Source organism: Cydia splendana, chromosome 6 (assembly GCF_910591565.1).
Source record: "Cydia splendana chromosome 6, ilCydSple1.2, whole genome shotgun sequence".
Classification (NCBI taxonomy): domain Eukaryota; kingdom Metazoa; phylum Arthropoda; class Insecta; order Lepidoptera; family Tortricidae; genus Cydia; species Cydia splendana.
Window position 1 is genome coordinate 12415803 of NC_085965.1, and position 26334 is coordinate 12442136.

The window sequence follows — 26334 nt, forward strand, 5'->3', positions numbered from 1 at the left end:
CGGCGAGGCAACTCAATCAAGTCCTTCCGCGCCCGTCACGAGTAATCGATCGGCTTGTGGGGCCAACGGTAAGGCAACCCGATAATCGATTGTTCGGGGTTTTAGTTGGTTTTTCGTTATTCGATCGGACGAAAACCAAGGTTCTTAAAGTGGATACCCATAATCGATCGTTGGGTACTCCACTAGTTTTGTAAGCTACTGCTAATCGATCGGCAGTAAGTCTTAAGTGATTTTTCGAAAGTTGCTTTTTCTATTGATCATGAAATTGTATGAATGATTTGCTCGATTATGCAACATATTTTGATTTGTAAGCTAGTCGATTTATGTCATCGAGACATGTTATTGGCATTTATGCTCACTGACTAATGTATTTAATCTTCAATCAAGTAAATTTATCTATGAAATAAAACAATTATTTAATATATTTTACTCAATCAGTTCGTTGACTATCGGGGCTCGAAATGTCTAGAATGTGATTAAATTCATAGGTATTCATAAATGTAATCTGGCCAAATTGTTTTATTTCATATGAAAGCCATTTTTGCCATTATTGATCTGATTATTCGAATTCATAAGTACATGTCGTGATACGCGAGTTGATTTTGAGCTTTATAAAACTGTAATAGTTATTAAAAACTAGTGTAATATAATATAGTTGTTGGTTCTTTGACAACTTGAATTGAATACTATTTAATTGATTTTAAATATATAATTTGTATGTAAAAGTAAGATTAAAAATATTCAATACTAGTAGTTGTTAGTGTTGTTACTTAACAAGTAGTATACGTGCCTACCTAAACTTTATGATGTGAAGTTTGTGCAACTGGTCAAGATCCCGATTGTTAGGGTTTCCACCTGGGAACGTGTTCCGGGACGGAACCGTCATCAGGATGGTCGATTGTTAGGGTTCGTGTATAGAAGCCTTAATTTGATTGTTATTTTCAATAAAAAAACATGGAAACACCGTTTCAACATAGACAATTTCGGTCTATATTGAAATGGCGGGTAAATACTTATCGAGGATTGGTCGATGAAATGCGCGGTACGCCATTTTACCATAGACAGCCGTCTATGGTAAATGGCGCGAAAATACTGATCGGTGATTGGTGGAAATTCTGACAGGTGATTAGTGATTGGAAGGGGGAAGGGAGCAGCGATGGGGAACCGGGCCAGTTGCGACATTCTAGTGTTGGTCGTGGAAGTAGGAATAACCTTGTAATAATACCTAAGCTAGATTAATGGAAGAGAAATAATAAAAGTATTTAATCTCAAGTTTGAGTTTTCTAGTAACCTCCAAATTGACGATACCCGAGTTAGCTGTAGTTCGAGTGAGTGGTATTTATAGGTAATAATTATTAGCGAAGTGAGAAGAGTACGTACCCACCTAATACTTAGTGGCGCGTATTTAAAAATTTGATTGGCTCGCATATAATATGTAGGTAATATCGTAATATGTGAGTCAAAAAGACCAACTCTGCAAAAGAAAATTCCATCATCATCATTTGCCGTGAAATTATAGTAGGTAGTATTCAAACAGCATGGGTATGGTGACAAATGTCATCTCCATACAATATTTAACGTTAAATCGAAAAATATCGCTGTGTATTGTGATGACATTTGTCACCGTACCCATGCCGCTTTAAAAATACTATAAATGCAAAAGTGTATACATTTCTTTGACGTCGACTAATATACCTTAATTCCTACGTCAAGGGGATTTATATGTAGGTTTGAGGAGGAGGAGTTTCTTTGATTTCATCATCATCATCATCGTCATGTTAATTGAGGTAACTGTAGTGTTTTTTTTTTGTTGGATAGTTGAAGTGGTTGTTCCTTGAGGATGGTTTTATTACCTACTTTTATTCCAGTGTTAGATTAGGTTAGGATAGTTAAAATAAATACAGCTAAGTATTTAAAAAAACTTTATTAGTAGGTACCTAGGTATCTCAAATACGTAAACCTAATTTTGCAGGGATTTATTACAATAAATGACAATAGTGTACCCATCTAGAGCGGTGAGCTAAAGCGCCTAGCCACGATGACAAATGACATCGACAAACGATAAGAAGGCGAGAGCCGAGGCGGAGGAATACAAATTTAAGGCCTGTGCACACCGGCTTGCGTGTGCGTGACGTGCACGTGCGCGTGTTCTAAAATGTTGGAGCCGCACACGTCACGCAAGCGGTGTGCCGTCTGTCATAAGGATCTGTATAGGTAACATAACGCCGCACTCGCACGTGCACGTCACGCACACGCAGCCGGTGTGCAGAGGCCTTTAATGTTTCATACTTCATGTATTTTGGTTACGTTTATAATATTTTCTAGGTTTCTGATGGCTATCCCAGTTTAAAGCATTAAGAAAGGGTAAGTAAGTTACTTTGTTACTATTTTTATTACAGATATAGTGCATAATGTTTTCCATCGTATTTTCTCGGAAACGTTTGTATTTGTCATGCTACTTCAGTCAACCTCAGTAATTTTTGTACCGAGACTGACTGAAAAAGCAAGACACGTTCGTATTCCGTGAAAATACGATGGAAAATAAGTATGCATTACAATTACAGTCGACGTCAAAGATTATGTTTACACATTTGCATCTTACTACTTTGTAATTTTAAAATTTAAACCTCTTTAATATAAACCTCTTTAATCTTTGACTTCGTCTGTACAGTCACCTGCAATAATTTGCAGGTCATTTGCAATAAGGCCGCAAAAATATCTGACACGATCTTATTTGCAGAACTTATGGTGGAGAGTGTCACCTATATTTTTGCGGCCTTCGAAGAGTAACATCATATTGCAGGGGACAATACAGCGAGCTGAAAATTTGTATGGACACATTGTGAAAGGAAGTAATTCATAAAGTGTCCATGCACTTTTGCAGCTGTGTGTACATCATGGGTCATTGTAAGTTAGATATTAGTCCTTTTAAATTGGAATAAGTCCCGGCAAAAAAGAACAGGACGCCTACTAGTAGCACTAAAACATTTTTCCATAGACGCCATTTGTATTTGCCTAGCCCTGGGTCCTCCCAAATGACAAGTAGTTCAATGATGGCGGGAAAGATGAAGCCCATATTTGACAGGCAAAAAGCTCCGAGCTGTAACAAAAAACTATTATCAATATTTTTTTTATTTTGTAATTTCTGTTTTTTATTTGGGTGTGCATGGCTTCAATGAGCTTATAAACTAGCTGGAGTACGTACTTACCTTCTGGAGATTCAGTAAATGGTTATTTGTACATACTTATTGCTCATTATTGTAGGGATTTTTTCTTTGAAATTACCGGTAAAAGCACATTTCCTAGAAAGCACCCTAATAGAATAGAGCCTATATTAGCTATCGCTTTGCAGAAAAAGACGACAATAGAAGGGTGCCGTAATTGAAGGTTACTCTAGGTATTTTATTTTGCAAAACTTTTTGTTGTATTTGCAATCTGTTTATAAAAATTCTTTAACTGGTATCATGGCATTATTAATTACGTAGAATATTCCTAATTAATTAAATTTAATCTTTGTAAACAACACCACCACATAATATTTATTTTAGATGAAATTTCTAAATTACTTACCAAACCCATCAAATTTCCGATATTAGGAAATCCAATAGCGATAGCGCTAATGCCAACGATGAACACAGCTCTGTACACCCTTTCCCATAGCCAGTGCTTCTTAGGATCGTGTTTCTTAGACATGTAGTGCCATACCAGGTTGAAAGGCGCCCAGAAATTTAGCGCGAAGGTTATGAATATCATTATGCCCATTAGGCACTTTAGGACTACTGGGAACCTGTAAAATAACATCGATATGTGTTAATTTCACACTTGCTAAGTCATAAGTAAAGTATACTTACTTCATGAAATGCTTTCTGAAAATTTCCTAAATTTATACTCAAATATTAAAAAAAAAGAACCAATATTAAGTACCTACATAATAAGTATTAATTAAGTAGAAATTTAAAATCAGGTATAATATACCTGCACCTATGCCCGAGTCAGAGAACTATTATGGTATAATCGTATACCTTTTAGGTTTTGTCACACTCTGACTCACTCTCTAACAAAACGCGTCTGTTACGATCAGGACAGGTATGGCCGCTAGGTGGCGACAGCGCCACGCGCGGCTTATGGCTAGCCACCAAAATTGGTGTGGAACGGATGTACTTAACAAAATCGCGGAGTGAGCCACGTCTGGTTTTGTCAACACTTACATTATTATTTTTGTAACAAAGGTAGGTATTTATACTTACGCGCTATCAATAGGGAAGTTCAGAGTCACTGGTGATATCGAAAGCTCTCCAAATCCCCAGTAGCCAAAAAATCCAACCAAGATCAAAAATGAAACCACAACGCACATACCTACAAATAAAACAGAATAAAAATGTTATAAATAAACATGTATACGCAAAATAGTTTTGTAGGTACAGTCGAGTTCACAAGTAAATAAACATATTTAAAAGCCGTAATGATGTTTGTGAACTCGTCCGTACAATAAACCAGTAGGTACCATATTTATCATTCTCACAAAATTAGAAATAATTTCAGTTAAACTATTAAGAGCCAATTGCACCAAAGTCCAAACTGTCTAACTAATGTGATCGTACTAATCGTATTTATAACGTTCGCTGAAATGTTGTACCTATTGACCTATTGGACCTTTCTCACCAAAGTCGATCAGCGCAAAGCGTCTTACCACGCTACGTAGCGATTACTAAGTACGATTCAAATGGGAAGAAAATTGTACTAAATAGTTCGAAAGTATCTTTCATACTGTTCTCAATATGCAGCGAGATCAGGATGCTCTTCATGGCAAAGATGGTGATACCACTAACAGGCCCATGCCGTCCTTCCAGACGTTGCTAATGAGCGGGGAAAATGTACTTACTAGCGCAAAGCACGGTGGAGAACTTGAGGGGGTCTTTCATATTGTTTTCAATAGGCAGCGAGACCCCGATGCCCTCCATGCTGAAGATGGCAATGCCACTGAACTCGAACAGGCCCATGCCATCTTTCCAAGCAGGGATGGTGCTGATTGGTGGGGGGTCGCGCATACTGTAGTATAATGTCGCTACCACGCATACCACTGAAATAACATACCTATTTATATTGCAACAGCTTTATAAGAGCGGTCAAAAAAGGTAGTGCGGATTATGTGTGAGCCTACTCTACAGTACCTTTTATTGTTATAGGCTTATTGATGCATGGCTGATGACAAGCCTTTGTGAAGCCTCGCCTGTTGCAATGTACGATAGAAATATCTACTACGTTATAAATAAACACCCACTTTACTTGAATTCGTGTAAAATTATGAATTGTATATTTTGAATAACGAGATCGAATCTAATGCAAAAGAATAAATATTTTACATAAGATACCAGATTTCGAAGAGCAAAAAGATCATGCATGCTAAGTCGTTGACTTTCCTCAACCCTAAATTGGGTTCAAAAACCCAATCTGACCATAAAAATTACAAAAATATGTAAATTGGAACATCGACACTTGTCCAAAACCCCGTCCGTTTGTAGGACCTCAACAGGAAAAAACGGAACCCTTATAGGATCACTCGTGCGTCTGTCTGTCTGTCTGTCCGACCATTCCCGGCCTTTTATCTCCGAAACTACTGACTGAAAAAAAACACAAAAGTTCTTTACCTATAGATGACAGGAAAACCTATTAGAAATGTGCAGTCAAGCGTGAGAGTCGCACTCGTTTACTTAGTTTTTGATCCGACCCCTACGGGTTTTTTTAAAGACATTTCATTCACGTTACACATAAAAAAATACATTGTTAAAAATTGGGTAATGTACGGAACCCTTGGAACGCGAGTCCGACTCGCATTTGACAGGTTTTTACTTACAATACAGTATACAATACTTTGTGATTGGCCTCTATATCAAGCGTGAGGAAACGACGAAAAACGACGTAAACTAACAGTAACACCACAGAAGACTTACCGATAAACACATCGGCAAGCAACGTAAAAGGCGCCAAGTACTTCAACGTGGTTATCATGCACATCAGCAGTATAGGGACCAGCAGGATGAGCACATATAGCCGGAGTCTGCTTATGTCATCGTCCACGCCCTCGGCTACTTGGAGGACTGTCTTCGCTATGATAATCTGGTAAACGCAGCAGGCACCGAACAGATCTATGCAGATGACTGTGTCTACTGCGTACCTGAAACAAATCTTCATCAACATCGGTCGACATTTGACGTGAACGAGATTTGATTATTAATATTAAAGAGCTACAACTGTCGCTTTTGTATGCACACCCAATTGTACATGATGTACAATTGGGTGTGTATATTTAAAAAAGCGTCTGTTTTCGAGAAGAAAGGACGTGATTCTATGCTAGGAGATTTATTATAATAAATACTTGTAAGAAAAAAGAAACTCACTAATGATTGATTAGGTACATATATATGCTACCTACTGATATGTTTGAGACGAATGCGGTGACTCTGCAAGTATAATTTTAATCATTCAGAGAGTTGGTTGATTGGTTGTTCGTTGGTTGGTTGGTTGGGATACGGTATAAATTTGAAAGCAATATGTCCTACCTGAACCACTTACTGTATTTCCTCAGCGTGGGGAATGGGCCGATCTCCATGGCAGCCTCGGCCACGTCAGGGTACGACAATGTGGTCACATGCAGTCTTTGGTACAGCACTTGCGCTGATTTTACTAGTAACTGAAATGAAAGAAACTATTTTCTTAACTGATAGTCTTTAAAAAAAAATGTTCAATGAAGAGACTAGGTACCCTTACGTTTTGCGGGTATTTGAAACCGTCAATATGACTAAAGTTATTGTTAATACCGTACGAGCAATAACAGGTAATTAAACAAATCACGTCCTTGACAACAACAATGAATCTATGTAGCATAAGTTATATTAGCGGAGGCCCAGAAAAAAACTTTCTGTTGTAATATCATCAAGAAACGTTATAAGCCAGGAGCTTTACCCTTCTTGATGATATTACTAACCTATTCGTCTAAGAAATCAAACACAAAACTCATAAGTACTCACATGTACGCAGTACGTGATATAGAACCCGTAGACTACCGTCAGAACGAGCGAAGTCCATAGCCCCGCTTTCATATACGCTTCATGTATGCCTAATATGCCACCTCCAAGGCATCCTTTTATTAGATGACCAGTCGATTCAAGGACGCTGAAATTATTAAATTATCGTCTATTTAATATGACAATACAATTTATTTTACTGAGTAGGTATACATCTTAAAAGTGGTAGATTGCGCTAACTGCTGCTGCTTGCTGTTACGCTGCTATCTACTGGAGATAGCTGCATAACAGCACAAAAAGGTGTAGGTGTTACTAATTAAATACCTACTTAAATAAAATTAGGTACCATTAAAATTAAATGAATAGGACAAATCACTACGGAATCACTGAACTATGAAATTCAAACCCTTGACTCGTTAACTGTTCATAAGCAAAGACAAGACGCTTCTTTGTCAACAGTATGGTCAGTTGGTCACTATCACGTCACTATATTTCTTATTTCCAATGACGTTCGTTGCTACGAGTATAATGGTCTAAAATTGAATAGTTCGGTATTCGGTAACTCAATAAGTTTTCTCGTAACGATTCAACATAATCGATTTGCATCCTCACAAAACTGAAGAAGGCTAGTCATCGCGCGAGATAAAGCAAACGCCAATCATCGCGCAGGGGCTCGATTTGACATAATTTATTGACAGCTCCACACATGACGGTCTCATCGCTCCGAATGAAAAAAAATGTGTCTCCTCTAACTTTTGAACCATGGGTCCAAATAATATGAAAAAAAGTGAAACAAAAGCTTAATAAATATTTTTAATGAAAACTATAGAGTCGTTTTGGAGTTATCGATAAAAATCTTCTTTTTTTAGTAAAAAGACGTACAAAGCGCTGCATGCTTCTGCTCCGTTAGTTAGTATAAACTTTATTTATACCTACTTTTTTCCATCATTTACCTATGTAAGTCCAGGCAAAAACACTTTACTGTTCGCGAAGGGAATCATTGAATTTTCATTACCGGGGAAATTAAACCTGAAAAAAAAAAATTTGACGGAGACTCACTTGGTAGATTTGGACAGGTTCCGTTCAGAGACAAAGTCAAAGGGTTCCTTATCGTAATGCCTCACAAATTTCTGAGCTGGCTCATCAGCTGGCGGCGGTTGTGGAGGCGGTTTGATCTTTGGATCCACCTCTGTTTGTGTGTGGTTGTTCTGTGAATAAAATACGCTTCATCTTTCCTTATTTAGGACGCACAGCAAAGGGACATCACGATTAAGACTATTATGTGACTGGCAGGTTAATGATAATGACATAATGAACTTAAAGGTAGTTATGTACCTACATACTAATGCATTAGCAATGCGTTGGCAACTGTGAGAGGTAAACAATTCCGCAGATCGATATTGTATCCAAGAAAAAATGTTTAAAAATCTCTATATATTCGATTATTAAATAAAAGTATTTTTCATATCTCATGCTCTGAAAGTGGGTCGTTGTTGTTCTAAAAGGTGCGCAGAAAGTGATATGTTTATGCTCTAGCGCAGAAAAGTGGTGTACTCCTCAGCGTCCCCGTCCCACGAACAACTGGGTGGAAACAAAATGGAAAAATAGTGTCTTTATTTCCTCGCCTGGAACAGTTAGTAATTGTTTAATTTTACTAATACCACGTTGATCCTTTTTTTATAAAAAATGATGTAAGTAAATTGTTAAAAACAAATTATTCTTGATTTCTTTCGTTGAATTCTATAGGTACTCGATTTCATAAGGCGGGAACCAAAAGGAATACACGAAAAAATATTTTTTTAAACCTTACACTTGCGTAAATGAGCAAAGGCAGAATCTTATACAGCCACAGTTAAACGTTTGTACGATATTAAATTGGTTTTTAAAGTTATTTAGCACTATATTCATGAAAATAATATAAAATACAAGATAAAAATTTCTTATATTATTAATTAAATTAAATTGTTATTTAATATTTAAAATACTTTTATTATGTTATAAATACGTGGTGCGGCGCACCAAGGTCGCGGTGCGGTCCGGCAGTCTGTGGCGGCTTTTAGAACGAAAAAGTATAAAATTAAAAAGTAAGAGGCAATCCCGCTGATTTTCATACTATAATGAACAAATAATTTTAAAATTACTGCAGTTTGTTAAAAAATGTGTGTTTTCGTAAATATAGCAATCTAAATGATTTTCGCTAGGGTTTATTAATCTTCACACATGTAAAGGCTCAGATTGCAATTAAGTCCTAAGAAAAAATATCATGGCCGTAGGTCTATTAGGTACTTCAATTACTGATGTTGCGAAATTGCCTTGTCTTGTTTGGTTTCCTCGCATTCGATATGAAAAGTAGAGTGTTTAACTCGGGTGAAAGGCACCATTTCCGTCTCGGACTACCTCGACAGAAATGGGTGCCTTTCAACCCTTGGTTATCTACTATTTTTGGAAAATATCAATCAAGCACAAACTGTATAATATGTAATTGCGAACTGCAGCTATTAATTCACGTACCTATTTCGTATTCTCAAAATAATTTAAAAATGAATTGTTGGTAATTAATACAAATAGAAAACTAATTTTAACGGCCTTCATGGCCACGTGTTATGAACCGTGAAGAATCGAGCTATGTCTACAGGAACAGTCTAGATCAGGTTCCGAGTAATAAATATGTAGGTACAACTAAATAGTAAAAAAACTCAGATAAGACAGGTCTGATTGAAACGAAACCATTGATATGTTGAGACATCTATAGGATGTATATCTACGTAATTGTCGTAATTATATTTATAACTACACTTGTATAAATAAACCACATAAAGTAGTCAGAAAAATTGAGACAGGCCGATTAATTTTCGATGAATTCAAGGCCGAGATTTTTTTGTTTCTTTTCTTGTTAGGACCAGTAGGCTTAGCACAGGAGCGCCACGACAGTATCTCGCGAGATAGACTACCCGTCCCTCTCTAATGAGTACAGCAGTTAGAAAAAGTCGGGCAGTCTATCTCGCAGACGAGATGCAGTCGTGGCTCTCCTGTGCTAAGCCTGCAGAGGGGGATTTTGCTAAGTACCTCAAACGCATCGTTAGAGCTTTCAAAGCACTGGACAATGCACTTAAAATGTTTGTACTCGTTTTTCAGATACGTTGAAAGAGTTAAAGGAAAATGTGTACCTTCGACTTCATCTAGAAGCCACTTTTAGGGTTCCGAACCCGAGGGGTAAAAACGGGACTCAATTACTGAGACTCCTCTGTCCGTCTGTCTGTCTATCTGTCACCAGTCTGTATCTCATGAGCCGTGATAGATTTTAACAGATGATGTATTTCTGTTGCTGCTATAACAACAAATACTAAAAACAAAATAAAATAAATATTTAAGGGTCCCATAGAATCATAGAAATAACGTGATTTTTTTGCCGTTTCTTGCGTAATGGTACGGAACCCTTCGTACGCAAGCCCGACTCGCACTTGCCGGTTTTTCACTATTACTATGAGTTTACCTGTCCACCAATTCTAACTTATTTTGGTACCTACGAGTATTTACCTATTTACTCTTTTACCGCATACTTAAATTCAATTTACCTAAATCCTAGCTCCTAATAAACAGCTCCCATAACACAGATGCCGTTTTGCTATATATTAATAATGACACGATTATGAGAGCGACGTACATTTTTACTACATACTCGTATATGAAGGTACTTATTATGAAATAGGTACTTACGTGATTGACACAAGTCAGTTCCATGTTATCAGCAACACACAACCTGCTCTGTCGTGATCTTTGAGTCAATTAACTCTCAGATCGTCTACATGTGTTCAACCTTGTTGTGTACAGTCAACCAGAAAATATACTATTAAAGCAGGCCAAATGAAGCCGGAAGGAGAAAAAATTAGGCTGCAAATATTAAAAACATAACAAACTTTGTCTAAGCACCGAGATACCTACGTAATTAACTAATGAAGGTTTCATAAATACCTAAAGATTCTCATACTGAAAATACGTTAAGTAAATAGGTAAGTAACTTGTGTGAAGTAAATCTGCACAGACTTTGCAGTGACCTGTACGTCTACCATCAGTTTTTACATTGACATATACGCTCACGTCTACGTAATTTACTTTCTATGCATCTCGCTCGTACTCGCATATTAGTGCAAGCGAGATGTACAGAAAGTAAATTACGTAGACGTGAGCGTTATGTCAATGTCAAGACTGATGGTAGAGGCTAAGGTGTGTGTGTGTGTCACGTGTCATGTCAAAATATGAAGCATCAGTGTCGACGCAGAGTTAGCTTGGTCCACTACCCAGCAGCGTTGCAAGAAAAGAAATCTATTTTATACTTAAAATTATACCATTGACACGATTAAGTGAAAATACTAAGGTAGCACGACAGGTTTTCCATTTCCAGATACCTACGAGAAGTTCAAACTTTTTGCCAGATATTATATTATATTTTATACCTTTAAACGAGCAATAGGGTATTATACTGTATTTAAAATAAATTATTTTACACCATGCATGAAATAAAGCACCTTAATAATTATTAGAAAAACACAGATAGGAGTTATTTTTAAACACAAGTTCTATTTAATAAATCGGATAGAAATATAAAAAGTAGGTGAGTTGACCGTGACGTCACGATGTAAAATGTTTCATATAAATTCCATATTAGCAAATCGTTTTGACAGTTCTAAAAAAAAACCGGGCACGTGCGAGTCGGACTCGCGCACGAAGGGTTCCGTACCATAATGCAAAAAAACAAACAAAAAAAAAAGCAAAAAAAAAAACGGTCACCCATCCAAATACTGACCACTCCCGACGTTGCTTAACTTTGGTCAAAAATCACGTTTGTTGAATGGGAGCCCCATTTAAATCTTTATTTTATTCTGTTTTTAGTATTTGTTGTTATAGCGGCAACAGAAATACATCATCTGTGAAAATTTCAACTGTCTAGCTATCACGGTTCGTGAGATACAGCCTGGTGACAGACGGACGGACGGACGGACGGACGGACGGACGGACGGACGGACGGACAGCGAAGTCTTAGTAATAGGGTCCCGTTTTACCCTTTGGGTACGGAACCCTAAAAAGTAACTGATTTGACTAGTAGGAAAATACCCTATTCTTGTTTGGGAGGTACAAATATTCGCGGAATGAAGTATTTGCATATTAAATAAAACAATAGAAGTATTTTTCTTTTTCAATATATTTACCCTTGAGTTTAATGCATTTTTCAGATCGACTAATTAACTTATGTATACCATCAAAAAAATATTTTTCATCTTTGCCCTCAAAATGAGCCAAAATAGCCTCCTTAACTTCTTCATCGTCACAAAACTTTTTTCCTCGTATTTCTTTTTTTAAATTTGGGAACAAATAATAATCACTGGGGGCCAGATCCGGGCTGTAGGGTGGGTGAACCAGCGATTCGAAGCCGCACCTGTTAAGAGCAGCAGTCGCAACATGGCTCTTGTGAACCGGTGCATTGTCGTACAACAGCAACACACCCTTTGATAGTTTTCCCCGCCTTTTTTCCTTAATGGCTTCACGTAGTCTTTCTAATAGCACTGCATAATATGTCCCAGTTATGTTAACACCCTTGTCCTTGTAGTCAATCATGAGAATTCCTTTTGAATCCCAAAATATGGTAGCCATCACCTTTCCGGCCGATTCTGATACCCTGAACTTCTTCGGAGGTGGTGCACCCTTCTTATGCCACTGCATCGACTCTTGTTTCGACTCAGGTTCAAAATGATGAACCCAAGTCTCATCCCCAGTCACAATTCGTTCCAATATGTGGGTAGGATTGTCACCGCACAGATCCAAAAATTGCTTCGATGCTTCAACTCGTTGTTGCATCTGCTGCGGTTTGAGCATTCTCGGTACCCACCTAGCACTCACTTTCGTCATGCCAAGATGTTCATGTAGGATCCTCAAAATTGTTGTATCTGATACACCAACTAATGCAGCTAATTGTTTCTTTTTAAGTCGAGCATCTTCTAGTACGAGTTTTTCAACTTTTTGAACGATATCCGACGATGTGACTACAATCGGCCGTCCTGGGCGAGGGTCGTCTTCAATTGACTCTCTGCCATGTTTGAAGAGGCCATGCCACTTGTAAATCATGGTTTTAGCAGGGCACTGGTCCCCATAGACGGCTTTCATTTCATTAATTATAATTTGCGGAGGTTTTCCTTGCTTCGATAGAAATTTTATCACGGCACGATATTCAATTTGCTCCATGGTCGCACGTTTATTCCGAAATAATTTGTTTGAAGGGCGATATCTTTAAAACAAATGACGGTTTTGAATTGACATCTACATTTTTTTTTTCTAAAGAGTTCTCGTAAAAGAGAAACAAAAAAGGTTTTGTACCATTTCACCTCCTTCCACTTCATTCCGCGAATATTTGTACCTTCCCTCGTATGTATATTTATATATTTCGGTTATCTCGGAAACGGCTCTAATGATTTCGATGAAATTTGCTATATGGGGGTTTTCGGGGGCGAAAAATCGATCTAGCTAGTTCTTATCCCTGGGGAAACGCGCATTTTTGAGTGTTAATATGTTTTCCCAGATATTGTTTTGTTTATTTAACTTCATAACCTTTACCTCAAATAACAGTCCCGAGTTTACAATCCTTACCACAACGGATTTATGCATGCATATCACGCTGTGTCAAAAAATGCGTGCCTTGCTAAAACCTTCAAACGGAGATACAAACTTTCAGCTTGCTAATATAGTACATTGTGCAACATGGGGCGTAAGTTAAATATTGCAAACGAGAGTAAGTTAAATCGCGACGGCTTGCCGGAGCGATTTATAGACTCGAGTTTGCAATATTATTACGCCCCGAGTTACACACAATGTTTTTCATCACACTTGCGATACAAAAATTAAGTATAAAGACAAAAAAACTGTTAATTATGGCACTAGAAACTTCACAACTCCCTAGGGAGAACGCTTTTTCTATAACTCCCGCTAAACCTGCGTGCAATTCCACGTTGACTGAGCGAGTGTGATGAAAAATTAATTCCCCACTCTTACGTATTTTCGCGTGCCATCTTTTCAACCCCATTAGGGGGTGATTCTCGAGATAAAAAGTACTATGTAGGTACTTATAAACTGTGTGTACTGTAGGTACCTTACTAGATTATAACCTATAAGTATTTGTAGATTTTGTAGATGTTAGATTTAACTCTTTGTTCAGTCAATGTCAGTTGCATATTTGTGCAACAAACATTCAAACATCGAAAGTATCCAAACATACCTACACATTTTTATATTCTCGAGCATAAATATAATATGTACTATCAGGAAAGATGTTAATGGTTGTTTTCGTATCTTTTTTATACGAATGAATGATATCTTCTCTACTGCTCTTGGCCATATAAATAAAACACCTGGTAATAATAAGCTATTCTAATAATTGAGCAAATTGACAAGCATCATTTCCAATACTAAATACGTATAGGCATTTATAATGGACCGATACGATTGGAGTAATGGACATCACTTGAGGCAATATGCGGTGATAGGGATATTTAATGAAATCGTCAATATCGTCACCAATTTGTTAGTTACATCGGAAAGTTACAGTGTGGTTGCTGTACAGTCGATGTCAAAGATATGTTTACACTTTTGCACCTTACTCCTTTGTAATAAGGCGAAAAGTGTAAACATATCTTTGAGGTCGACTGTACTTGCTAGAAAAGTGGGTTAGGTTAGGTTAGAATTGCTACCTTCACAGAATCCAACTGCTACTAAAAAAGTGGGTTAGGTTAGGTTAGAACTGCGACCTTTACAGAAACCAACTGCTACTAGAAAAGTGGGTTAAGTTAGGTTAGAACTGCGACTTTCAGCATAGAAGCCAACTGCAACTAGCAACATCACACTGAAATGGTATCTAATATCAGGCGGTGGAGTGAACTCCTTCCGAGGTTTTCTCGAGGAACTTCAAACGGAGTTCTGCAAACAAGGAGTGCGATATTCTATACCTTACTAACCACAGAACCCCTAGTGTAAATTTCATTCGATAGCGTGCCGTGCGTTCTCGTTTGCGTTATGTCTATTTTTGTATGGGATTTTGAAAAGCGCGCCAAGCGGGACGATTTGATCCCTCAAAATCCCATACAAAATGACACTTAATGCAAACGCGTACGTCGTCACGTCACGCTGTCGAATGAAATTTACACCGAATACAATGAATTCAGTCGATCGACCAAGTACCGCAATTATGTAACGAAAATTGTTTGCGAGTTCTTGAAGCGTCTAAATAGGCTTTTACCACAGTATAATAAAGAGTACTAACGTACAGTATGGACACTCCCTGCCTCCCGTTGAAAGTGCCGCCCACCCGCTCTCGGTTACCTCTCAGTTACCGGCTGGCAAGGACGCGACGACGCGGTGCGCAGAGCGGAGGCCACGTAAAATATTAAACAAATTTACAAATCTTTTTGCAATGGGCGTGTGTTGTGCTGTGTACGATTGTTTAAGCTCTATAAACGACAAAACGAAAAGAAAGTTCTACAGATTCCCATTGGATGAATCAAGGCAAGTACATACCCAGTTATTTTTAAAGTGTTTTATGTTTTAGTAGAATATCAACTTACAATAGGTACTTATGTTTAGTATTTCTTTTACCCTATCTGTTTTAGACCTAAACCTATCAGATCATGAGATCACACTGAAAACATCATAATATGAACAAAAAATCATGTTTTCAACTTACGTAATATTTTGGAGGCCTGAATTTCCTTACAAAAATTTTGTTACTTCATTTATACTGATTCAAAATAGGAAACTATTGTATAAATCGAGCTTAGATACCCACCTTACAACATAATACGATTCTTATTTCTTCCTAATTCGCGCAATGAGTTTTGAGTCATTGATGTCATCGAACTTGACAACAAAATGGCGGGAACCCTAGCCCGTCTTATCTCACTCACACAAGCATGGTACGCGTTCACCCACACGAGCTTAGACTGTGTGCGTAGGAGGGTGGATTTCATCACCAAAAATTTCACCATACAAAAAAACATTTTTTTTAAATGTTTAATTTAACACGATTCTAGCTGGGTAAAGTAATAGGGGGCTGTATATTGAGGATATTTATGGTATTTATACAATCATTTGTAGCTTATATTTGAAGTTATCGCTTTCGGAAAATAAAAACGCAAGATGGTGATGACAATCATGGTATGGTAATGACTCTTTTATAGACGGTAATGACACTGCATGTACGGTAATGACGATTTGGGAACTAATTTATATATGTATTCAAAACGTATTAAAAAAACAAAAACTTTTTTAATTGTAAGGCTTTAGAACTTTAATAAACATTACAAATAACATGTTTTTGAACATAAGACTAGCTACATAAATTATTTTTAGAAAATTATAAAAAATACATTTTATTCATATAAATAAATATATAATAAGTATTTTTATTGTATAATTTTAAATAATTTATATTCCGAAATAGGCAATTTATGTATTCATTTATTTTTTTGGGTTTTTTCAATGTTAAATCATATTAACAATATTGTACTCTTATTATCAGTTTAAACCCGCATCTTCTTTTATCTACTGCATAACTTGGTATTTATATCATATTATAAAATTGCTGGCTTACCAGTGAGCTTAATTTTTATGATATATTACTTTTTTTTGATAATTTGATTCATTGCATAAGTTTGTATTTTTGTTGTTTTATAAATTAACTTTAAAAATAGCTATAATGATTTAAATCCATATACATATTGTTTAATAGCTAAACATTAATATATAATCAGTGTTTTATAAGTTGCAAGACCCCTACTTGTAATGCATGTCATAAGTTACAAAATGTTAGGTATTGGGTCCGGTGACTACCCAATGGTATAATTATTAATTGCTATAATTATATACATCAATTAATATAATATTATCAAAAAACATAAGGCCATTACGATAGTGAGCCAGTACCGTAGCCTATGGTCGCTTAAAACTTAATATATGTGGCTTGTTTAAATACTTTGTTTTAACACGACTAACATGCAATTATTACAGACTCTAAGTTGCACGATTTACATTATTAGATAATAAAAAATAAACATTTGTATGTTCTAAGTTCTAAGTGACCTAAATTTTGCCTACTTCAGTCAAAATGTTATTTAAAACTAACCATCCTCTAGTGTGAAAAAAATAGTCATATCTTCTTCTACATTTATTCTACATTTATAAGGTAGACATTATATAGTGTTAGAAGACATAGAGAACGTTTTTCAAACATACAGCTTAATTTCATAATGAATTATAGCAAAATAACTAGAAAAGTTTCTGAGAACCGTCATCACCATACACATGAAATCATCACCGGTCGTCATTTTTTCCCGGTGATGATGGGTATGGTGTTGACGATTTGAGAGTTTCTTGTTTTTATTTCTAGAATACGAATAATAGTAGTTAATGTCTATGCTACACAATAAACTTCATGTAGTTTGCCATTCATTTCAATAATTATTTCTAATATATCATTTGTAACTTTTTTAAACCAAAGCATAACGGTGATGATGCTCTGTCGTGACAAACTACGTTTTACAAATTTGTTCGTAATAATTCTCACGATTCAATGATGTGACTTTATAGTGAAATCATTTTTGGCATTCTATATTAAAGTGAAAAATAGGGCAAGGACCTTTAGCGGTATTTCGTTGTTCATACACGGAGATAAGCTCACATTGACATTACCATGACGGTGTTGACGAATATTCGTGACAAAATTTTAAATATTTTTAAATGTACTTTCTCGGTGAAGGAATTATTGCATATTTTTTCATGTGTTAAACAACAACATGGAAAAGATATAAGTAAAAGAAAAATCGCAATCGTACGATAGGTATGCTATAATTTTCACTGCAAACAAAAAGGTTCAGATTTTTCCGGTAGACGGTGATGATTTTAGACACATAAAACATTTTATATAAAAAAAACTATTAAGTTATTGGAGATGGTAATTGAAGGAACATTAAGATAATAGTTCTTAAAAACATATAAAAAAGTTGCAACTCGCACAACCTACTAGTTTTTTTTATAAAGACCGAACCATAAGTTTTCGCAGGATTTTGAAATCCACCCAGGAACGCGTTTGTTTCATACATTTGACCGCCAGTGTCCGGGGTGTGCTTTTACTTTGGAGAGAACTTGCTAATCCTTCGCACTCTGACGGCGCGATTCGGGAAATGAATTAGAGATTCACTAGATATGAAATAGTAAAGATATGTGACGCTCCACGGCAAAAGGACAATCTCTAATTCATTCCCCGAATCGCGCCGTGAATAGACATACCCTACGCATTTTCTCTAAAGCAATTAGCCCAGACGTGTGAGACGAATCTAATGTTACTTACATTAACCAATTTGTTATAAGTGAAACTAAATCATACTGGTTCTTAAATTATATATTTAATTTAGTCGATATTTATACTTTCCTGCTAATCGCCTCAAAATTGACTTTGTCAATTAGACACATATCGTATATAGGTATTTATTTGGATTCCACACCTTCCTTAAGGAAATTAGATGAAAACATAATTTTCCTCAAGACCTAACCAAGTTATAACAAACTGGTTTTACACCTCTTTGATTAGGTTGCCTAAGTAAAAGATCGGGTAAAACCTACATATTTAATCAACACGTTTATTGTGAAACCTACGTACCTAATAATAAAAAACACGCTTCGCAAATCACAGAGATCCGAGGACCTACCGCGAACGAATATAACCGAACCTCACAATAATAATAACCGAAGTTCACAAATTACGGGCATCTTTTCTCTTTTACGCCAATTCAGACGTAATTAGAATAACAGAGAAAGATGGCCGCAATTTGCGAACTTCGGTGTTCGCGGTAGGTCCTCTGAAAACCTTAGTGCGTCTAAAGACGTCGCTCTATATCTTTCAATTTCTGTAGTCAATATCCGTATAAATTTTTATATCCGATGTAAATCGATACTTACGGTAAAATCATATTACAATAATTGTTTTACGTTAAGTACTGACGTACATAAGAACCGTGTGACGAACGTGATGTGAAAATACCTATAGAACTAGGTAATAATAAATGTTTGATAGCTATGGTAAATAATTAGATTTAGATATAGTGCAGTGAGTTGGCACTTTTGTCTCGGGCGGCATCGCGGTTGGCACGGTTGTTCCTCGGATTGTACTTAGTTCATTAAATCCTATAGCCACGAGATTAATTCTTGACTAGCCTCAAAACGGGAATGGGGAAAGGGGGCTCCGGTGGTCCAGAGTTCGAGCTCTGTTTCTACCTACATATAGCTATCAGCGGGCTCAGCACGGTTCCATTTTTATCGACTATCACTATGCGCGTCCCTTTCGCACTTACATACTTGTTAGAACGTGACAGGCATGGTGACAAGGGATAAAAACGCGACCGTGCTAAGCCGCCAGGTCAAGTTTGATATCATTTTCGAATAAATTAGGGACAAGAAATGTGGAATTCATATTTATAACATAATTATTAACTTGTTTATACGAAAACATGGATTTTTGCACCAAACATTTTATTTTTTAGGATAATGGTTAAGATTAACACATTCAGTGCCGAAAACCCGACTATCGGGTATTTTATGATTTCGTTCCCAGGCCGAACGACCCGATTGTCGGGATCGTGGTACCTACTACTGCTTTATATGACGAAATTGTTGTGGCCTGGCGCGGACGTCTTCTTTGGCTGGGTGGCAATGAATATGTTAAGGTGGCATTTTAAAAGTAAGTATGAATATTTTTTTAATTTTTGTATTATTGTCGCTTTACAGCTATAAGTCCGCCTGTTGTTACCTACTTATTTAAGTCCTTTGACGACCGGTCTGGCCTATAGTGGGTAGTGACCCTGCCTATGAAGCCGATGGTCCCGGGTTCGAATCCCGGTAAGGGCATTTATTTGTATGATGATACAGATATTTGTTCCTGAGTTGTTGTTTTCTATGTATTTAAGTATTTATATATTATATATATCGTTGTCTGAGTACCCACAACACAAGCCTTCTTGAGCTTACCGTGGGGCTTAGTCGATTTCGAAATGTACTATAATATTTTTTTTTTTTTTATCTTAAAATCCTGTCTTTGTTTGTATTATGAACTTTTCTTTAGTAGTGCACAATAAAGAAATTTATTATTATTATATTTCGTCTTTATTGTTTGTTTTTATTTTTTCATGCATGCAAACTTTCAACCCCTTAAGGGGTAGCTAAGAGTTAAGGCATTGGATCAGCTTAGTACGACCCAAGGAACAATCGTGACAAGCGACATCGCCTAAGACAAAAGTGCATCTTTGAAATAATTTATTATTTTTTCGATACCCCCGATGCTCTTTCTAATTAGCTTTACTACGTTGCAACATTTTCAAATCTCTCTTTTGTAAGATTCATGTCATTGCTTGTTTGCCTAGTATTTTTCCCTAGAAGTACCTAGGTACCTACATAGGAGCATGACTCCAGAACTTGACTACTAAGTTTTGTGGTCTGTGGATAGTGTTGGTAGGGGAGCCCAAGAGGGGATTTTTGTGTTTACTCGAGCGCGTCAGATTAAGATATGAATGATATCTTGCTACCCTGTGTAGTCTACCTTTACCCCTTTAAGCCATCTATGTTGAGCCCTTGGTTGGTGGAGGGATGGTGGGGGTTCAGCAAATTGTTAAGCAGATTGTGGATTTGGTCATATTAGTCCAAATTAACGCTATAATTGTGCTATTACTAAATCTGATAATTATTTGCACGGATTTCCTTAATCTGACGGTTACAATGTAAAAATTAGGCGTCAAACTTGTGTTCATCAGATTAAGAAAATGCCTACAAATAAGTGTTATATTAAGTTATAGAAAAAATATAGCATTAACGTGGACAAAAAACGACCAAACCCACAAACTGCTTAACGATTTTTTAACCCTCCACCAACCTCCCGAAATTTAAAAAAAATTGTAGACGTTTTCCGGCTCGCTGGAAAAAAAAACTTTATATAATTTTTTTTTCTTATTATCATCTAATATTTCGATTCCAATAGGTCTGTATGACGCTCGATTTAGCACCGTGGGCTCCCCTACTATGTGGATGCATTTTAAATGATATGATAAATGATACAAATTTATCGCTAACAAGTACATCAATGACGACAAGGTTGCACAGTTCATTTATCTTAATTCATGGAATAATTTGGTCGAGAACTAAATAATGACGACATTAAATTGGTTCGATGCGAAGGAGTTAATAGGCACATATTTATGCCCCATTCTTACTTTATGAAAAAAAACCGGCCAAGTGCGAGTCGGACTCGCGCACGAAGGGTTCCGTAGGTACCATTACGCAAAAAACACCAAAAAAGCACGTTTGTTGTATGGGAGCCCCACTTAAATATTTATTTTATTGTTTTTAGGATTTGTTGTTATAGCGGCAACCGAAATACATCATCTGTGAACCATAACGGTTCATGAGTTACAGCCTGGTGACAGACAGACAGACGGAAGGACAGTGGAGTCTTAATTAATAATTAGTAATAGGGACCCTTTGTGTACGGAACCCTAAAAAGACATTCAGTTATATTGATGACATGATTTTTTCCAAAGGAACATTCGACGAGGCATGATTTTGCCTAAAGCAGCAAAATATTTGATCATATTCAGTTTATCTTATTTTATCATTAATTATAATTCCATCTGCTATTTGTTTAACGAGATCATAAAGATAGCGCTGCAATTAGTACAGTCAGTTTCAAAAGTGATTTAGTTGATAAGGTGGAATTGACGAATAAATGTATACCTTGAACATATCGGTAATCGGTAAAATGGTTATTTGACATGTAAAATTATAATGAAAATTTAGAAGAATAATATTAAATCATAGCTAACTAAATAGGTTGTACCTAATCATGATAACATATTTATCTAATTTCAAGACAATGAATCATGTAGTAAAGTTTTACGGGTTCAGTTGGATTGGATTGACATCATTGACCCCCTTATTCATAAACGCGCTAGAAACCACAATTAACTAATAATCGTTTGTCCTTATCTGTCATTTTGACTTATGTATTTGTAAGAAATGGATAAAACATAATCTAACTAAATCAGGCCCGTAAAGTTTTATGAATAAGGGGGTGAGTGCGTACTAAGAGCCAAATAAGAAACGGTGTTCGAATTCAGTTAATAGTTTAATTATCACGGTAAATATTAATCACGATTATTTAATATCTGATAGGTAACCCAAAATCGGAGTTATAATCTTAATCAAGAATTTACATGAAGTTTGCTTTAATCTCTCATCTCTCTCGATAAAAATAAATAAATTTGTCAATGCATATCAAACACGCTTAATCCATGAAAAGCTTAAATGAAAAGTAGGTAAGCATGGTATTTCTCATCTTACTGAAATGAATAATATTAAATTACCCAGGTCACGGTTATAAACATGAATACTTTTTCCACCCTATGAAAATGGAAAAAGATTAAATTGTGTATTAAGGTGGAGCGTATTTTTTTTAAGTATTTAGGTTTCTAATTGCGACCAAAGGTTACCTCTTGGGTTAAAAATAAAAAGTTATTATGACGATATTATGTTACTATCCAAAGGGAGTAAATGCCCCCGCATATTAAAATAATATTCAAAGTATTAACTGGTAAATATACATACTTACAAGTAGGTACACTACTAAACTAGTATAGGTAATAGTTGTTTAAAACATTATGATTATGAATTATTTCTCCATAAAAGCGTGCTCCACCCTAATAGGTACACACTTGGGTATGTGTACCTATAGATATTTTATGACCGTAAAATAGCTAATTCCGGCTACCTAGTTAGCGTGGAAGTTTACCTAATACTTATTTTGAAAATGCTACTATTAACACAGTCTACAAAAAAAAATCACTTCTAAAAATTACATAAGGTCACTGTGGGCAAGTCCGTCTACAAGGCAAGTCCGTCAACACGTTATAACTTTTGAATTTGAAGGCGTATGCGACTTTGGAGTCCAGTCAATTAACCAGTGTTTCGAGCTAGTTCCGTCACTGTAAAACAGATGGCGCTGTGACAACCAACTTCAGAGCAATCCGCCTCAACAAGTCATTTTGTGTTTTGAACTCGAAGTCATAGTGCGACAGCTGTTCGAAAAGAAATGGTTAAAAATAGTTTTTGAAAAGATTGTGCATCAGAAAGTAGCTACGTAGGTAGCATAAGAACCAGTTGTATTTATTCTATTTTTAAAATATCAGAAATTATCTTAGTTTTGTAATTATACGTTCCACAATTTATCATATTAAAATTTGACTAAGTTGGAAAGTCCGTCTATTATGTTCAAGGCAAGTCCGTCCGGCTTTCGTTAAATCAGAGATTACCAACTGTTTTTGCGACTTTAATATTATAACGATTTGATAAGGTATCAAAAAATCCTCCTGACTTTGCGCATGATGTTACTTTATTAAATTTTGATATCAGTAAAATAAAAGAAACGATTAAAATTCATTTTCAAATTACTATTGATCTTTTATTTCGGAAATTAAAAAAAATAATTATGTTTTTTAATCATTTCTTTACATAATATATATACAGTGGTACTAATACTAAACTGTTAAATGTTATGTTATTTTGTTTAATTATTTGCCAAAAAAGGTTTACCACCCCATTTTGGTAGTATATGCCTTTGACTTGCCTTTGTTTTAGAAAAATGGTGCTTATTTCGAATCTGAACCGTATATTAACAAGTTTAAAATACACTTTTCATTGTCTTGATCCGTTCTTTTTAGGAATTTGACTACGAACATATACGCACCCATAGATTGGCTGATATCATAACTAGACGGACTTCCCTTAAACTGCACGGGAAGTCCGTCTACTCGCCAAATTAAAAAAAATGCCATTGTTTTTGCTTAATTTGTGCTTGAATTGATCTGTCACTAAGGCTAAACTATTAATTATTAAATTCTTCATCGTATGCGATTACAAGCAGTACATAGGTGAATAATTAACGGAACTAGATCACTCCAAAGTAAAAAAAAAATAAAGTATCTACTTGGCCACAGTGACCTTAATACTTTGTATACCCTTTACTTTACTGCAAGAATTTCAAAACCACTAAAATTGGATTTCATGCTAATTAATATAATTTTAAGTCTGTTGTTGTAGTTCATTTCAAGTCTCTCAATTCATAAGTTATTCATTAGCCATACAAATTTTCAACCCGTGTTAGTCCCTAGGGGGAGGAATTTCTAAAAAGTTTTGTCACTTTCGAATTAGGTATACTTACTTAATAGTCCATAAATGCAGTTTCAAGTCATACTTGAAGTTTTATTTCGTCCACTTCCCTTTACAATCTTTCAACACCCTGTTAACTCTCTTGGGGATTTTAATTTCAAAATCGCGTTTTAATATTTGTACCTACAATTAATAAAATTAAAAAGTGATGAGCAAATTTCAAACTAAGTTATTCATTTCGACTTTGCGTTTAACCAAACTTTTAACCCCTCGAAGGGAGACATTTCAAATAATTGAGTAAGTAATTTTGTTATGCATCGACGCATAATATGGTAGCATGTAGAATAAATGTCCAATATGATTCAAATAGTGATTCAAATTTATAAAACAAATGTCTGCGTTGATGTGAATGTCAACTGATTGACGTGTCGTTAAATATAGCTTACATTTTGTTTTAATATTGTATATGATTTATGTAATTATAATAGAGTACATACAACTTTCCGGTTACTATTTCAAATCAATTACTATATCATGTTTTACTGGTGTTAATGTTGGCCTTTCCATCGGCGGAGCGAAGCGAGTTGGACACATGACACATACGACTATTTTATATTTGAGCGATCGAGCGCGAAGCGTCCCCGTTCCATATTGGACAAAAATACATAAGTACTTTCGTGTGCGTTCGATAATTAATATATTTATATATGGATTTTTTTCTGCCAATTCAGTTCTAGGAAGTTTTTCAAAAAGGCAGAGCAGAGCTCGGTGACCGTTTTATTTTTCAAACCGTTTTCGTTTATTTACCTACCCGGGAACGAAAAGGATTTCGTTTCCGTTTACGGTTAGATACCGGTTAAAGAACTGTTCTACCAAGATACGAATTTTTTTAGTTCGCGTTTCATCAGTTAACCGGTTTTTGAATGAACGAATAATATTACAACTATGAAACTTAATTATATTATATGTATGCCATTATATTGGACATAAAAAGTTTAGAAAACAAAAAACAGATATTCCTATACCGGTTCCGAGTCCTGGGGAGAGCCATACATTTACATATAAAGTTTTAAGCTCCAAAATCAAACACAGACTCGAGATCTACAGCTCACAGAGCCTAGTTTATGTTTATGTCGTAGGCCGATCGTAAGATCAGGCAGATCGTAATGTTCCTGTGTAATGTTTTGACGATAGTAACATTAAACCAACACATAGGTAGGATAGGTTCGTTAGGTTGCTTCAGATGCCCGAAGGGCAAACTGCTCAGAAATAGGAGCCCCGCGTAGCGGAGCTCCGTCGACTCAGGGAACGAGTCAAAGATTTTCACGTTTCACGATATGCCTAGGAATTTCACGATATGCCTGATCTTACGATCGGCCGCCGACATTTATATCGATCGGGAAAACCTGTCTGCGTCGCCTGGCTGGTGAAGAAGCATATTTAATTACTAGTTCAGTAAAACATCATTGTCATTGTAATGCAACACTTAACACAGAGCCATTGAATACAACATTTTACACCAAACACAATAGAAGACAATAAGTTTTTAACTAGCTTATTATGTATGTAGGTAGGTATGTGCTTAACTATGGGTATATTTACTATCTACACTTGAACTTGATTATTATTCTACGATTTGACATGCACATTGGATTTGTTACGGCGAATTTACTTTGCTACATTCGCTATGAAATGACAATTGTAGTCTAAAGGCCCCAGTACACAATGGGCCACCGCCGGCCACTCCAAGGGACGCATTTATGCGTTAGAGGGATCAAGTGATATTGCTATCTCATTCTACCGCATGGCTGCGTGTGGTACTTAGATGACGAAACCCTAGGAGGTGACGTGAATGCTGTACTCTCTGATTTGTCTTTTATTAAGAGTAGTTTCGAAAATATTGGTTTAGAACTGAATTTCAGCAAATGCGAACTCTTTATTCAAAAATCTTCTTGTACTTTGACCAACTTACAACCCAAATTTGACGATCTGACTCCCAATATCAAATCAGTAGACAAGTATTCTCTTTGCCTCCTGGGTTCTCCTATATTCGAAGAATCTTTTC

General features: G+C 36.1%; 1 protein-coding gene and 1 long non-coding RNA gene across 2 annotated transcripts in view; both read right to left on the minus strand.

The window, feature by feature from the left end:
* Nucleotides 1-26334, minus strand: part of LOC134791803 (uncharacterized) — a 96277-nt gene that overhangs the window by 12713 nt on the left and 57230 nt on the right. The gene's annotated exons all lie outside the window — the stretch shown is intronic.
* Nucleotides 2892-10874, minus strand: LOC134791455 (proton-coupled amino acid transporter-like protein pathetic). The gene is made up of 9 exons (XM_063762481.1): nucleotides 10743-10874; nucleotides 8085-8233; nucleotides 7029-7173; nucleotides 6561-6691; nucleotides 5952-6175; nucleotides 4883-5080; nucleotides 4248-4356; nucleotides 3571-3787; nucleotides 2892-3100 (listed from the first exon to the last, which is right to left on the minus strand). Exons 1-9 carry the CDS (start codon nucleotides 10764-10766, stop codon nucleotides 2903-2905), a joined length of 1395 nt encoding a protein of 464 aa, XP_063618551.1. The 5' UTR covers nucleotides 10767-10874; the 3' UTR covers nucleotides 2892-2902.